This window comes from Paramormyrops kingsleyae, chromosome 19 (assembly GCF_048594095.1).
Source record: "Paramormyrops kingsleyae isolate MSU_618 chromosome 19, PKINGS_0.4, whole genome shotgun sequence".
NCBI classification, from domain to species: Eukaryota; Metazoa; Chordata; class Actinopteri; order Osteoglossiformes; family Mormyridae; genus Paramormyrops; species Paramormyrops kingsleyae.
In genome coordinates this window covers 13618239-13632260 of record NC_132815.1, presented here as the reverse complement: position 1 = coordinate 13632260, position 14022 = coordinate 13618239, and the positions used below count along the sequence as shown (strand labels likewise).

The following is a 14022-nucleotide window of genomic DNA, read 5'->3' as shown; positions in this document are numbered from 1 at the left end:
CACTGGGGAGCGCTGTGACGTAAATCCTAAATCCAACGGCGGGCTGAGTCACACTGAGCCACACACTGTGTCCTTGTTCCCCTCAGTCTATGGCAGCAGCACTGCGGCGTACGCGTAGGTAACCGTTGGCTCTGTGGCTCCCTGGCTCCCTGGCTCTGTGGCTCCCTGGCTCTGTGGCTCCCTGGCTCCGTGGCTCTGTGGCTCCCTGGCTCTGTGGCTCCCTGGCTCTGTGGCTCCGTGGCTCCCTGGCTCTGTGGCTCCCTGGCTCTGTGGCTCCGTGGCTCTGTGGCTCCCTGGCTCTGTGGCTCCGTGGCTCTGTGGCTCCGTGGGCCTCCCGCACACACAGCCTTCCATCACGTCAGCCGGAGTTTGACCTCGTCTCGCCCTGGTTACTGGGCCCTGCAGCGTCCTGAGTCAGCACCATGTGGCAGCTAAGCGATTAAAAAAGCTCCCGCAAAGTCATTGTAAATAAATAATGCCCCTGTATTTATTGCATTCTATATATTGTATCCATTTCTACATTCCTTGTACTGCACTTTTGCACATGTTATGCATTTATCTGCCACACATTTGTGTTGTACGTATCAGCTTGGCTGTATGTGCCTTGTTCTTGCTGAATGTATCTATCTATGTATGAGAGCCATTGACACCTGGAGAAATTCTGCGTGTGTGTGTGTGTGTGTGTGTGTGTGTGGATTAGGTTGATTTTACATTGTGGGGACCAAATGCTCCCCACAATGTAAAAAAAAAAAAAAAAACTTTTTCAGGTCCCCACAAAGATCTCTGAATACAATCGAAAAAGTAAAAATGCCAAAAGTATAGTAATATTTTGTTTGGTTGCTTGTGGTTAAGGTTAGGGCTGAGTAGGGGTTAAGGTCATCATGTTGTGATTAGAGTTTTCCTCATGGAAATGAAAGGAGAATCCCTACAAATATATAATTCTGTGTGTGTGTGTGAAAATAATTCAGCAATACACCTGATTCTGATTCAGCGTAGTCCAAAAGCGCATTTTAAAGTGATACCTTTAATGCGGGTAATGCCTCTGGAATTTAGGTCACACTTTCAGCTGGTTGTCGCTGCAGTGACTGCTGAGTGATTTGCGCAGTTTCACCTGTATAGTATGACTGTAGTTCCCAGTTTTATCCCTGAGTCGTGTGTGGTTGAAAACGAGATTTAATGCTTGGACTTAATTTTGTTCTGTTTTTTGTTTTTTTGCAGAAAACAATGTTGTCTTTGGTTAAAAAATAAGTAGTAGATTTTCTTCCTGGTTTACAGAAATATTAGTAATGTTATATTGTTTTTGTCATCGATAAAAAAACATTGGATGTCTTCTACTCAAGTGCTATTAATAAATATCTTTTGTTAAATTGTTAATTTGACACTAATATTATTCTTGTGAAAGCTTTGAATAAGGTGGATAGCATTTAAATTCGAATAGCACGATATTTTAACATCTCTCATTTACTTGCCCGCGGTGATTTTCCTTCATTAAAATATTTGATGGGGTTTAATTAGCCGTCTAATTGAATATTCATTGTATTAATCAGCATTAGTTGAAATTTTCCACTTTGAATGCTTCCTGTCAATTGATTGTTCAAAAAGTAACTGAGATTCGTCTGCTGGAACTGAATTACAGTCTGATTGATTTTGTTAAGGACTGTGTCCAGACTACATGACACTATTAATTCGAAGGTTAAAGGTCAGGAGTGGTGCTTGGCCGTCTCTGCCCGCAGGTGTCATGTCGTTTCAGAGAGTCTTCGATGCCTGGTGGTGGGTCTTTAATGCTGTCGTGTGTCTTTGCAGTTTGTCAAGTTCGCTAACATCGAAGAGGACACGCCCTCCTACCACCGCAGCTATGATTTCTTTGTATCCCGCTTCAGCGAGATGTGTCACTCGACCTACGAAGACCCTGACATCCGCACAAAGTGAGCCTGGCCTGGGGTGTCTGAACGCCACTATTGCTTATGGACAGATAAAACTGCCTTGATTCTGTTGTATCCCAGTCAGTTTTCATGTCTTTGCCCCCTAACATTTCCATATCCTTAAAAGGCTTAAAGTCTTCTTTATAGTCTGCAAAGTCTTAAGGCCCAAAGTCGTGCCAAAGGGAGTAACTCTCACCGCTATCTAATCTACCTGAAATGCCTTGATGAAATTTTAGTCATTATGGCCGTGACATGGTGAGGTCACCTTGTAACACAATCCTTATTGGCCACCTACCTGCAACGATCTGTCTGCAGACTGCAGGACAGGGGTGGGACGTAGGGCAAGCTGACCAATCAGAGCACACTGAGGTAATCGAGGGTGGGGCTAAAAGCTAGAACGGAACCTGTCAGAATTATAGACAGAGTGACTAGAGATATACAGTATGAGAGAAGTAATTTTTCATGGAACACTAAAACATCTTTGTCTATTATAGTAAACCCCAAAAATAAACTATGAGCAGTGAAAATAAGCATAATAGGGCCCCTTTAAAGACTGCTTTGCTCTATCTAATTTATACATAGTGCCAATAAAGCCATTTACTGCTCCCTCCCAGGATCCGCATGGCAGGAATCAGGGGTCTGCAGGGGGTGGTGCGCAAGACAGTGAATGATGAGCTACAGGCCAACATCTGGGACCCGCAGCACATGGATAAGATCGTCCCGTCACTGCTGTTCAACCTCCAGCAGGGGGAGGGGACAGAGAGGTCAGTCTGGCTGGCAGATCCCATAATATGATGAGGGAATAAGGAGGATGTAGCACGCTTCCCTGATCCTTTATATGTCGAGGACAGATGCTGGGTATGAACCTGTGGTCTGAGGTTGGTTCGGGGACTCGGGGCTGATGCCAGTTATGCTGGTTACTGATGCCAGTTAGGGTGGATACTGATGTCAGTTTTGGGGGGTGATGATGTGAGAGATGTTGGGTACCGATGTCAGTTTTTGGGGGTGCTGATGTGAGATATGTTGGGTACCGATGTCAGTTTTGGGGGGTGCTGATGTGAGATATGTTGGGTACCGATGTCAGTTTTGGGGGGTGCTGATGTGAGATATGTTGGGTACCGATGTCAGTTTTGGGGGGTGCTGATGTGAGATATGTTGGGTACCGATGTCAGTTTTGAAGCAATATGATTAGCAAATCTCAAGCTGCTATTTAGGATAAGCACTATGCAGCACGTTTGACCCAAGGTTTAAAGCTGCAGTGAGAATAGTTTTACAAAATCATGCCATCCTCATTGTGTGACAGTCCTTCCCACCAATCAGAAGTGCCATTCTCCTTGTGTGACAGTCCATCCCACCAATCAGAAGTGCCATGCTCCTTGTGTGACAGTCCTTCTCACCAGTCACAAGTGCCATGCTCCTTGTGTGCCAGTCATGCTCACCAAGCATAAGACAACTGTGTATAGGCCCACAAACAACAAACACGTGAAACCCAAGTAAAATGTTACATTCACAGTGCAAAAAATACTGATTCCCTTGCTATAAGTGAATTCATTTCATGGTCAGGGGTTGTTTACAGAAAGGTCCTGTTATTAGGGGTCTAAACAAAGTTAGCTGCAGGATCCAGATTGCTTTTTCTTACTGAAACTATTTTATTTTTATTAGTTTATTTAAGTCATCAAAGCTTTGTTATAGTTTTATGCTCAGGGATGTGCATAACTGGTATGCAAGTACTCAGTCACCTTTAAAAGCGATACATGTGGCAATCGATAAGAGTAATGACACATGAATTCTTATTTTATGTGCATTTGCGCTGATATGACAAAAAATGATCATGCATTTTAACCTTTACATGCTAATTTGTACTTCATTTTCAGTGCAATGGTTGAAATAGCAGAGCAAAATGCACATAAAATAGAAACGCACTTTTACAACAATGACCACACATATCGCTTTTAAAGATGAATGCATACTTGTGATATCACAATTTTTTTTAAATGATTTCGCAATATCTGTCAGAAAAAAAGTACCTTGAGTACTAATGTCAATTGTGTTCAGTATTGATGTCAGTTATTTTGGATGCTGATGTCCGTTATGTTGGGTATTAATCTCAGTTATGTTGGGTATTAATCTCAGTTATGTTGGGTATTAATATCAGTTATGTTGGGTATTAATCTCAGTTATGTTGGGTACTGGTGTGAGTTTTCCTAGTTGCTGATGTCATTTATTTAGGGTATTGATGTCAGTTTTGCATGAATCTGTGGAAGAAGGTGGGGGTGATGCAGGTTGTAAAGAAAGGAAGCAGCACGTGATTAATGGGTGGGAATTGCCCAGCGAAAGCGTGGGTGGGTTTGTTGTAATACTGAGCAACATCAATACCCCTCCTCTCCTCCCCCAACCCCAGCCGCTCACCGTCACCGCTGCAGACTGCAGAGAAGGAACGGGAGCGCGAGAGCCCGGCTGAGCTGACAGAGCGCTGCTTCAGGGAACTGCTGGGTCGAGCAGCCTACGGCAACATCAAGAATGCCATCACACCCGTGCTTACGTGAGTGTCTGGGGGCGTGGCCAACAGGGTGTGGTCAGGAGGGGCGTGGCCAACAGGGTGAGGTCAGGAGGGTGTGGCCAAGAGGGGCGTGACCAGTGTGGTTTGGTCAAGAGGGACGTGGCCTATGTGGGCAGGGCAGACACTCACAGTAAGGGCGCCCATAGCCTCAAAGTTGCCCACTCAACCACCATTCCAACTATTCAAAAGCACAGAAAAGCCAAATGCGAGTATTAGGAGCAGGTATCAGATTTCCCCACACAGGAGACGCTAAGGCTGCAGCCACATGTATCATTTCCATTTTTAAATGCTTTTTTTTTTTTAATGGTACTTAAAATGGGATTGAAATGAGCGTCTCTGTCGGCTCTGCCGCTGCCCGTCATTCGTGTTCTGGGAAAACGCCACGCGGGATTTAACCGGAGAGGTTCGGAGATCAGGAGCACCTCGTGTCACTGCCCTTCCGTGACGGAGGTTATTAACTGAGGGGGGGGACCGCCCGTCCTGCCAGGGAGGGCCTTGGAATGCAGTGAGAATTACGACCTGGTCACATGGTGTTGCGGGCCCGAAAGCCATACGGAGGAGTGTGGCTCTGGCTGTATATCAACTGATTTATTTCTACCTCTTTTCCAGTCTCTCATTAACTCTCTTCCTCGAGTCTCTAAAATTTCCCTTCATGTCCTTCTTTTTAAATCTCCCGTCTCTCTCTAATCCTCTCTCTCTCCGTCTAACTCTCTTTTTATCACTCTCTCCCTGACTCAATTTTCACTTTCAAATAAACAAGCTTTATTTTCCTGACACATAGTAGTGCTGCCAAGCCAATACATTTATCATGTAATAGCTTCTGAAATATTAACGATTTGAAATTAGAAATGTATTTCTATGTGCTTCTGTGCCCAGCTTAGCCTCCCTTCCTCACAGCAGTATTAACTCTGTTTTATGTGCTGTTTGTTCAGGCACTTGGATAACCACTCCCTGTGGGAGGGTAAGACCTTTGCCGTCCGCTGCTTTAAGATCATCATGTACTCCATCCAGGTGGGTGGGGGTCGCTCGGGGCTTGCGGGATGTGGCCCCCATGCGCCCCATGTGTGTCGTGCCAAATGCTCTCTGTCGTCCCTTCCAGTCCCAGCATTCCCATCTCGTGATCCAGCAGCTACTGGGCCACCTGGACGCCAACAGCAAGAACTCGGCGATGGTGCGAGCCGGGATAGTGGAGGTGCTGCTAGAGGCGGCGGCCATCGCTGCGAGCGGCTCTGTCGGTGAGTAGGCCGCGAATCAAGGGCTGCGGAGATGACTGGAGGATTTAAGGTGGGCCGGGGAGAAAGTGTGACTGTAAGAATACAAGAAATCCACCTTAAAAACTTGGCTCACTTCCTTCCAGTGTACAGTAATCCTAAAAAAATCTGTGAATAAAGCGGAGCCCTGAGGGGTGAGCGCTTAGGCTTGGGTCTCTCTGCGTCTCCATGTGCCCACTGCATCCTCCAGGTCCCACGGTGCTGGAGGTGTTTAACACCCTCCTCAGGCACCTGCGCCTCAGCGTGGACTACGAGCTCACCGGCTCCTACGAATCCTGCAGCAACGTCGGGGCCCGAATCATCAAGGAGCACGAGGAGAGGAAGCTGCAGGAGGCTGTCATCAGGACCATCGGTGAGGGAGGGCGTGGGACTGTGTATTTGTGTGTATGTCTTCGTGTGTGTGTGTGTCTGTCTGTGTGTGTCTGTGTGTTTCTGCGTGCGTGCGCGCGTGTGTGTGTGTGTGTGTGTGTGTTTCTGCGTGTGTGTGTGTGTGTGCTTGCACAGTGACAAGTTCTGTTCCTTAAACCAGCCTGTCCCCTTTTCCTATTCTGTAGTGTATAATCTTTTATAATTAAGATTAATTAATGCAGTTATAATTATCCCATTGAGTTCTTACTGCGTTTATGTCTAAGGGGATCTTTCCCCGCCTGAATAACATTGTCCCCCTCCTCAATCCCGCATGTCGGCAGGGTCATTCGCCAACACTCTGCCCACGTACCAGAGGTCCGAAGTCATGCTCTTCATCATGGGCAAGATCCCAGTTCCTGGGATGCACCCCGTGCCGTTGTCGACCAAATCTGGGTGAGGCTCGCCCCGGGGTCACCTAGCGGGTCACAGCCCCGCCTCCGATCTCTCAGGCGGCTGCCGGTGACATTTATGCCCACTTCACATATTCCAGCTGAGCTCCTGCCAAGTGCCAGTCGAGGAACAATGGAGGCCTTTTCAGTCCATTCTGATCTCCATGTTCCTAATGGAAAATGGCATCAGGTTATTACTGCTTTTGTGGTCTAATACAGATTTAGCAGGAGGCTGGGCCAGCCCCCCCAGATTACTCTAATTACCTGGAGGAAAAAACAGGGGTGCTGAGTACCAGGGCATCTCGATCTGCTCATTGTACTTAAGAGGAATTGTTTGAGCTCCTCAGTAGAGCAGACAGGAACATCTCAACCGTATCTGGGTCTCAGATGTCCTGCCTGCGCTGTCAGGTGAGGAGTAGTGAACTGGCACCTTCTGAAAAGAGGGCAGGGTGGCACCTTCTAAAATGAGGGCAGGGTGGCACCTTCTGAAAAGAGGGCAGGGTGGCACCTTCTGAAAAGAGGGCAGGGTGGCACCTTCTGAAAAGAGGGCAGGGTGGCACCTTCTGAAATGAGGGCAGGGTGGCACCTTCTGAAAAGAGGGCAGGGTGGCACCTTCTGAAAAGGGGGCAGGGTGGCACCTTGCCACGGTCTGCCTTCCATGACTGAGTGTTTGGTTCCTCAAGGGCACCATTGAGGAGCTGCCGTTCATCTCTTAGGGAAAAGGAACTTTCATCTGTTGTGATCCTCCCTGAAAACAAATATGACCATTTATCACTGCTGAGAGGATCCCCTGTGATATGTTTATGATCCGCTCCTGATCCATTTATGACCCCCCAATGATCTGTTGATGATGTCATCATAATCGCTTTGCAATCCCTTTCCAGCCCAGTGACACCATTGTTCTCTGTTCTTCAGCATTCACAGCTACACACCCTGCTGGTGATTATCTGCTTGCTGGGTTTCAAACATCTACACTTACATATAATGTTTAATGCATTATTAGACACAGTCCACTGTCACTGAGAACATGCAGCTTCGTAATTGAAGAGCAGTGGTATGCAGAGCTATAGGTGCCCTGGTAGCTGTGTAAAGGTGTCCCTCAGACTGTAAGTGTCCTGGTAGCTGTGTAAAGGTGTCCCTCAGACTGTAAGTGTCCTGGTAGCTGTGTAAAGGTGTCCCTCAGACTGTAAGTGTCCTGGTAGCTGTGTAAAGGTGTCCCTCAGACTGTAAGTGTCCTGGTAGCTGTGTAAAGGTGTCCCTCAGACTGTAAGTGTCCTGGTAGCTGTGTAAAGGTGTCCCTCAGACTGTAAGTGTCCTGGTAGCTGTGTAAAGGTGTCCCTCAGACTGTAAGTGTCCTGGTAGCTGTGTAAAGGTGTCCCTCAGACTGTAAGTGTCCTGGTAGCTGTGTAAAGGTGTTCCTCAGGCTGTAAGTGTCCTGGTAGCTGTGTAAAGGTGTCCCTCAGACTGTAAGTGTCCTGGTAGCTGTGTAAAGGTGTCCCTCAGACTGTAAGTGTCCTGGTAGCTGTGTAAAGGTGTCCCTCAGACAGTAAGTGTCCTGGTAGCTGTGTAAAGGTGTCCCTCAGGCTGTAAGTGTCCTGGTAGCTGTGTAAAGGTGTCCCTCAGACAGTAAGTGTCCTGGTAGCTGTGTAAAGGTGTCCCTCAGACTGTAAGTGCCCTGGTAGCTGTGTAAAGGTGTCCCTCAGGCTGTAAGTGTCCTGGTAGCTGTGTAAAGGTGTCCCTCAGACAGTAAGTGTCCTGGTAGCTGTGTAAAGGTGTCCCTCAGACTGTAAGTGTCCTGGTAGCTGTGTAAAGGTGTCCCTCAGACTGTAAGTGTCCTGGTAGCTGTGTAAAGGTGTCCCTCAGACTGTAAGTGTCCTGGTAGCTGTGTAAAGGTGTCCCTCAGACTGTAAGTGTCCTGGTAGCTGTGTAAAGGTGTCCCTCAGACTGTAAGTGTCCTGGTAGCTGTGTAAAGGTGTCCCTCAGACTGTAAGTGTCCTGGTAGCTGTGTAAAGGTGTCCCTCAGACTGTAAGTGTCCTGGTAGCTGTGTAAAGGTGTCCCTCAGACTGTAAGTGTCCTGGTAGCTGTGTAAAGGTGTCCCTCAGACTGTAAGTGTCCTGGTAGCTGTGTAAAGGTGTCCCTCAGACTGTAAGTGTCCTGGTAGCTGTGTAAAGGTGTCCCTCAGACAGTAAGTGTCCTGGTAGCTGTGTAAAGGTGTCCCTCAGACTGTAAGTGTCCTGGTAGCTGTGTAAAGGTGTCCCTCAGACTGTAAGTGTCCTGGTAGCTGTGTAAAGGTGTCCCTCAGACAGTAAGTGTCCTGGTAGCTGTGTAAAGGTGTCCCTCAGACTGTAAGTGTCCTGGTAGCTGTGTAAAGGTGTCCCTCAGACTGTAAGTGCCCTGGTAGCTGTGTAAAGGTGTCCCTCAGGCTGTAAGTGTCCTGGTAGCTGTGTAAAGGTGTCCCTCAGACTGTAAGTGTCCTGGTAGCTGTGTAAAGGTGTCCCTCAGACAGTAAGTGTCCTGGTAGCTGTGTAAAGGTGTTCCTCAGGCTGTAAGTGTCCTGGTAGCTGTGTAAAGGTGTCCCTCAGACAGTAAGTGTCCTGGTAGCTGTGTAAAGGTGTCCCTCAGACTGTAAGTGTCCTGGTAGCTGTGTAAAGGTGTCCCTCAGGCTGTAAGTGTCCTGGTAGCTGTGTAAAGGTGTCCCTCAGACTGTAAGTGTCCTGGTAGCTGTGTAAAGGTGTCCCTCAGACTGTAAGTGTCCTGGTAGCTGTGTAAAGGTGTCCCTCAGACAGTAAGTGTCCTGGTAGCTGTGTAAAGGTGTCCCTCAGACTGTAAGTGCCCTGGTAGCTGTGTAAAGGTGTCCCTCAGGCTGTAAGTGTCCTGGTAGCTGTGTAAAGGTGTTCCTCAGGCTGTAAGTGTCCTGGTAGCTGTGTAAAGGTGTCCCTCAGACAGTAAGTGTCCTGGTAGCTGTGTAAAGGTGTCCCTCAGACTGTAAGTGTCCTGGTAGCTGTGTAAAGGTGTCCCTCAGACTGTAAGTGTCCTGGTAGCTGTGTAAAGGTGTCCCTCAGACAGTAAGTGTCCTGGTAGCTGTGTAAAGGTGTCCCTCAGACTGTAAGTGTCCTGGTAGCTGTGTAAAGGTGTCCCTCAGACTGTAAGTGTCCTGGTAGCTGTGTAAGGTGTCCCTCAGACAGTAAGTGTCCTGGTAGCTGTGTAAAGGTGTCCCTCAGACTGTAAGTGTCCTGGTAGCTGTGTAAAGGTGTCCCTCAGACAGTAAGTGTCCTGGTAGCTGTGTAAAGGTGTCCCTCAGACTGTAAGTGTCCTGGTAGCTGTGTAAAGGTGTCCCTCAGACAGTAAGTGTCCTGGTAGCTGTGTAAAGGTGTCCCTCAGACTGTAAGTGTCCTGGTAGCTGTGTAAAGGTGTCCCTCAGACTGTAAGTGTCCTGGTAGCTGTGTAAAGGTGTCCCTCAGACAGTAAGTGTCCTGGTAGCTGTGTAAAGGTGTCCCTCAGACAGTAAGTGTCCTGGTAGCTGTGTAAAGGTGTCCCTCAGACTGTAAGTGCCCTGGTAGCTGTGTAAAGGTGTCCCTCAGACAGTAAGTGTCCTGGTAGCTGTGTAAAGGTGTCCCTCAGACTGTAAGTGTCCTGGTAGCTGTGTAAAGGTGTCCCTCAGACAGTAAGTGTCCTGGTAGCTGTGTAAAGGTGTCCCTCAGACTGTAAGTGTCCTGGTAGCTGTGTAAAGGTGTCCCTCAGACAGTAAGTGTCCTGGTAGCTGTGTAAAGGTGTCCCTCAGACTGTAAGTGTCCTGGTAGCTGTGTAAAGGTGTTCCTCAGACTGTAAGTGTCCTGGTAGCTGTGTAAAGGTGTCCCTCAGACTGTAAGTGTCCTGGTAGCTGTGTAAAGGTGTCCCTCAGACTGTAAGTGTCCTGGTAGCTGTGTAAAGGTGTCCCTCAGACAGTAAGTGTCCTGGTAGCTGTGTAAAGGTGTCCCTCAGACTGTAAGTGTCCTGGTAGCTGTGTAAAGGTGTCCCTCAGGACTGTAAGTGACCTGGTAGCTGTGTAAAGGTGTCCCTCAGGCTGTAAGTGTCCTGGTAGCTGTGTAAAGGTGTCCCTCAGACAGTAAGTGTCCTGGTAGCTGTGTAAAGGTGTCCCTCAGGCTGTAAGTGTCCTGGTAGCTGTGTAAAGGTGTTCCTCAGCTGTAAGTGTCCTGGTAGCTGTGTAAAGGTGTCCCTCAGACTGTAAGTGTCCTGGTAGCTGTGTAAAGGTGTTCCTCAGGCTGTAAGTGTCCTGGTAGCTGTGTAAAGGTGTCCTCAGACAGTAAGTGTCCTGGTAGCTGTGTAAAGGTGTCCCTCAGACTGTAAGTGTCCTGGTAGCTGTGTAAAGGTGTCCCTCAGGCTGTAAGTGTCCTGGTAGCTGTGTAAAGGTGTCCCTCAGACTGTAAGTGTCCTGGTAGCTGTGTAAAGGTGTTCCTCAGGCTGTAAGTGTCCTGGTAGCTGTGTAAAGGTGTCCCTCAGACTGTAAGTGTCCTGGTAGCTGTGTAAAGGTGTTCCTCAGGCTGTAAGTGTCCTGGTAGCTGTGTAAAGGTGTCCCTCAGGCTGTAAGTGTCCTGGTAGCTGTGTAAAGGTGTCCCTCAGCTGTAAGTGTCCTGGTAGCTGTGTAAAGGTGTTCCTCAGGCTGTAAGTGTCCTGGTAGCTGTGTAAAGGTGTCCCTCAGACAGTAAGTGTCCTGGTAGCTGTGTAAAGGTGTCCCTCAGACTGTAAGTGTCCTGGTAGCTGTGTAAAGGTGTCCCTCAGACTGTAAGTGTCCTGGTAGCTGTGTAAAGGTGTCCCTCAGACAGTAAGTGTCCTGGTAGCTGTGTAAAGGTGTCCCTCAGACAGTAAGTGTCCTGGTAGCTGTGTAAAGGTGTCCCTCAGACAGTAAGTGTCCTGGTAGCTGTGTAAAGGTGTCCCTCAGACTGTAAGTGTCCTGGTAGCTGTGTAAAGGTGTCCCTCAGACAGTAAGTGTCCTGGTAGCTGTGTAAAGGTGTCCCTCAGACTGTAAGTGTCCTGGTAGCTGTGTAAAGGTGTCCCTCAGACAGTAAGTGTCCTGGTAGCTGTGTAAAGGTGTTCCTCAGGCTGTAAGTGTCCTGGTAGCTGTGTAAAGGTGTCCCTCGGGCTGTAAGTGTCCTGGTAGCTGTGTAAAGGTGTCCCTCAGACAGTAAGTGTCCTGGTAGCTGTGTAAAGGTGTCCCTCAGGCTGTAAGTGCCCTGGTAGCTGTGTAAAGGTGTCCCTCAGACAGTAAGTGTCCTGGTAGCTGTGTAAAGGTGTCCCTCGGGCTGTAAGTGTCCTGGTAGCTGTGTAAAGGTGTCCCTCAGACTGTAAGTGTCCTGGTAGCTGTGTAAAGGTGTCCCTCAGACTGTAAGTGTCCTGGTAGCTGTGTAAAGGTGTCCCTCAGACAGTAAGTGTCCTGGTAGCTGTGTAAAGGTGTCCCTCAGACTGTAAGTGTCCTGGTAGCTGTGTAAAGGTGTCCCTCAGACTGTAAGTGCCTGGTAGCTGTGTAAAGGTGTCCCTCAGGCTGTAAGTGTCCTGGTAGCTGTGTAAAGGTGTCCCTCAGACTGTAAGTGTCCTGGTAGCTGTGTAAAGGTGTCCTCAGACAGTAAGTGTCCTGGTAGCTGTGTAAAGGTGTCCCTCAGACAGTAAGTGTCCTGGTAGCTGTGTAAAGGTGTCCCTCAGACTGTAAGTGTCCTGGTAGCTGTGTAAAGGTGTCCCTCAGGCTGTAAGTGTCCTGGTAGCTGTGTAAAGGTGTCCCTCAGGCTGTAAGTGTCCTGGTAGCTGTGTAAAGGTGTTCCTCAGGCTGTAAGTGTCCTGGTAGCTGTGTAAAGGTGTCCCTCAGACTGTAAGTGTCCTGGTAGCTGTGTAAAGGTGTCCCTCAGACTGTAAGTGTCCTGGTAGCTGTGTAAAGGTGTTCCTCAGGCTGTAAGTGTCCTGGTAGCTGTGTAAAGGTGTCCCTCAGGCTGTAAGTGTCCTGGTAGCTGTGTAAAGGTGTCCCTCAGACTGTAAGTGTCCCTGGTAGCTGTGTAAAGGTGTCCCTCAGACTGTAAGTGTCCTGGTAGCTGTGTAAAGGTGTCCCTCAGACAGTAAGTGTCCTGGTAGCTGTGTAAAGGTGTCCCTCAGGCTGTAAGTGTCCTGGTAGCTGTGTAAAGGTGTCCCTCAGACAGTAAGTGTCCTGGTAGCTGTGTAAAGGTGTCCCTCAGACTGTAAGTGTCCTGGTAGCTGTGTAAAGGTGTCCCTCAGACTGTAAGTGTCCTGGTAGCTGTGTAAAGGTGTCCCTCAGACAGTAAGTGTCCTGGTAGCTGTGTAAAGGTGTCCCTCAGACTGTAAGTGTCCTGGTAGCTGTGTAAAGGTGTCCCTCAGACAGTAAGTGTCCTGGTAGCTGTGTAAAGGTGTCCCTCAGGCTGTAAGTGTCCTGGTAGCTGTGTAAAGGTGTCCCTCAGACTGTAAGTGTCCTGGTAGCTGTGTAAAGGTGTTCCTCAGACAGTAAGTGTCCTGGTAGCTGTGTAAAGGTGTCCCTCAGACTGTAAGTGTCCTGGTAGCTGTGTAAAGGTGTTCCTCAGGCTGTAAGTGTCCTGGTAGCTGTGTAAAGGTGTCCTCAGACAGTAAGTGTCCTGGTAGCTGTGTAAAGGTGTTTCCTCAGGACTGTAAGTGTCCTGGTAGCTGTGTAAAGGTGTCCCTCAGACTGTAAGTGTCCTGGTAGCTGTGTAAAGGTGTCCCTCAGACTGTAAGTGTCCTGGTAGCTGTGTAAAGGTGTCCCTCAGACTGTAAGTGTCCTGGTAGCTGTGTAAAGGTGTCCCTCAGACAGTAAGTGTCCTGGTAGCTGTGTAAAGGTGTTCCTCAGGCTGTAAGTGTCCTGGTAGCTGTGTAAAGGTGTCCCTCAGACAGTAAGTGTCCTGGTAGCTGTGTAAAGGTGTCCCTCAGACTGTAAGTGTCCTGGTAGCTGTGTAAAGGTGTCCCTCAGACTGTAAGTGTCCTGGTAGCTGTGTAAAGGTGTCCCTCAGACTGTAAGTGTCCTGGTAGCTGTGTAAAGGTGTCCCTCAGACTGTAAGTGTCCTGGTAGCTGTGTAAAGGTGTTCCTCAGACTGTAAGTGTCCTGGTAGCTGTGTAAAGGTGTCCCTCAGACTGTAAGTGTCCTGGTAGCTGTGTAAAGGTGTCCCTCAGACTGTAAGTGTCCTGGTAGCTGTGTAAAGGTGTCCCTCAGGCTGTAAGTGTCCTGGTAGCTGTGTAAAGGTGTCCCTCAGACTGTAAGTGTCCTGGTAGCTGTGTAAAGGTGTCCTCAGGACTGTAAGTGTCCTGGTAGCTGTGTAAAGGTGTCCCTCAGACTGTAAGTGTCCTGGTAGCTGTGTAAAGGTGTCCCTCAGACTGTAAGTGTCCTGGTAGCTGTGTAAACCCCCCCCCTAGGTGGGGGGGGTCCCTCAGACTGTAAGTGTCCTGGTAGCTGTGTAAAGGTGTT

At 48.5% G+C, this 14022-nt stretch overlaps 1 protein-coding gene across 7 annotated transcripts in view; it reads left to right on the top strand.

The window, feature by feature from the left end:
- The window catches only part of LOC111841341 (protein EFR3 homolog B), a 44115-nt gene that overhangs the window by 16418 nt on the left and 13675 nt on the right, over positions 1-14022 (top strand). For all 7 annotated transcript variants that reach the window (XM_023807025.2, XM_072702511.1, XM_023807022.2 and 4 more), the window contains 7 exons: positions 1804-1925; positions 2537-2686; positions 4324-4464; positions 5415-5493; positions 5582-5717; positions 5944-6105; positions 6443-6554. In XM_023807025.2, the coding sequence (XP_023662793.1) occupies positions 1804-1925; positions 2537-2686; positions 4324-4464; positions 5415-5493; positions 5582-5717; positions 5944-6105; positions 6443-6554 (902 nt within the window). The remainder of the gene's footprint in view (positions 1-1803; positions 1926-2536; positions 2687-4323; positions 4465-5414; positions 5494-5581; positions 5718-5943; positions 6106-6442; positions 6555-14022) is intronic.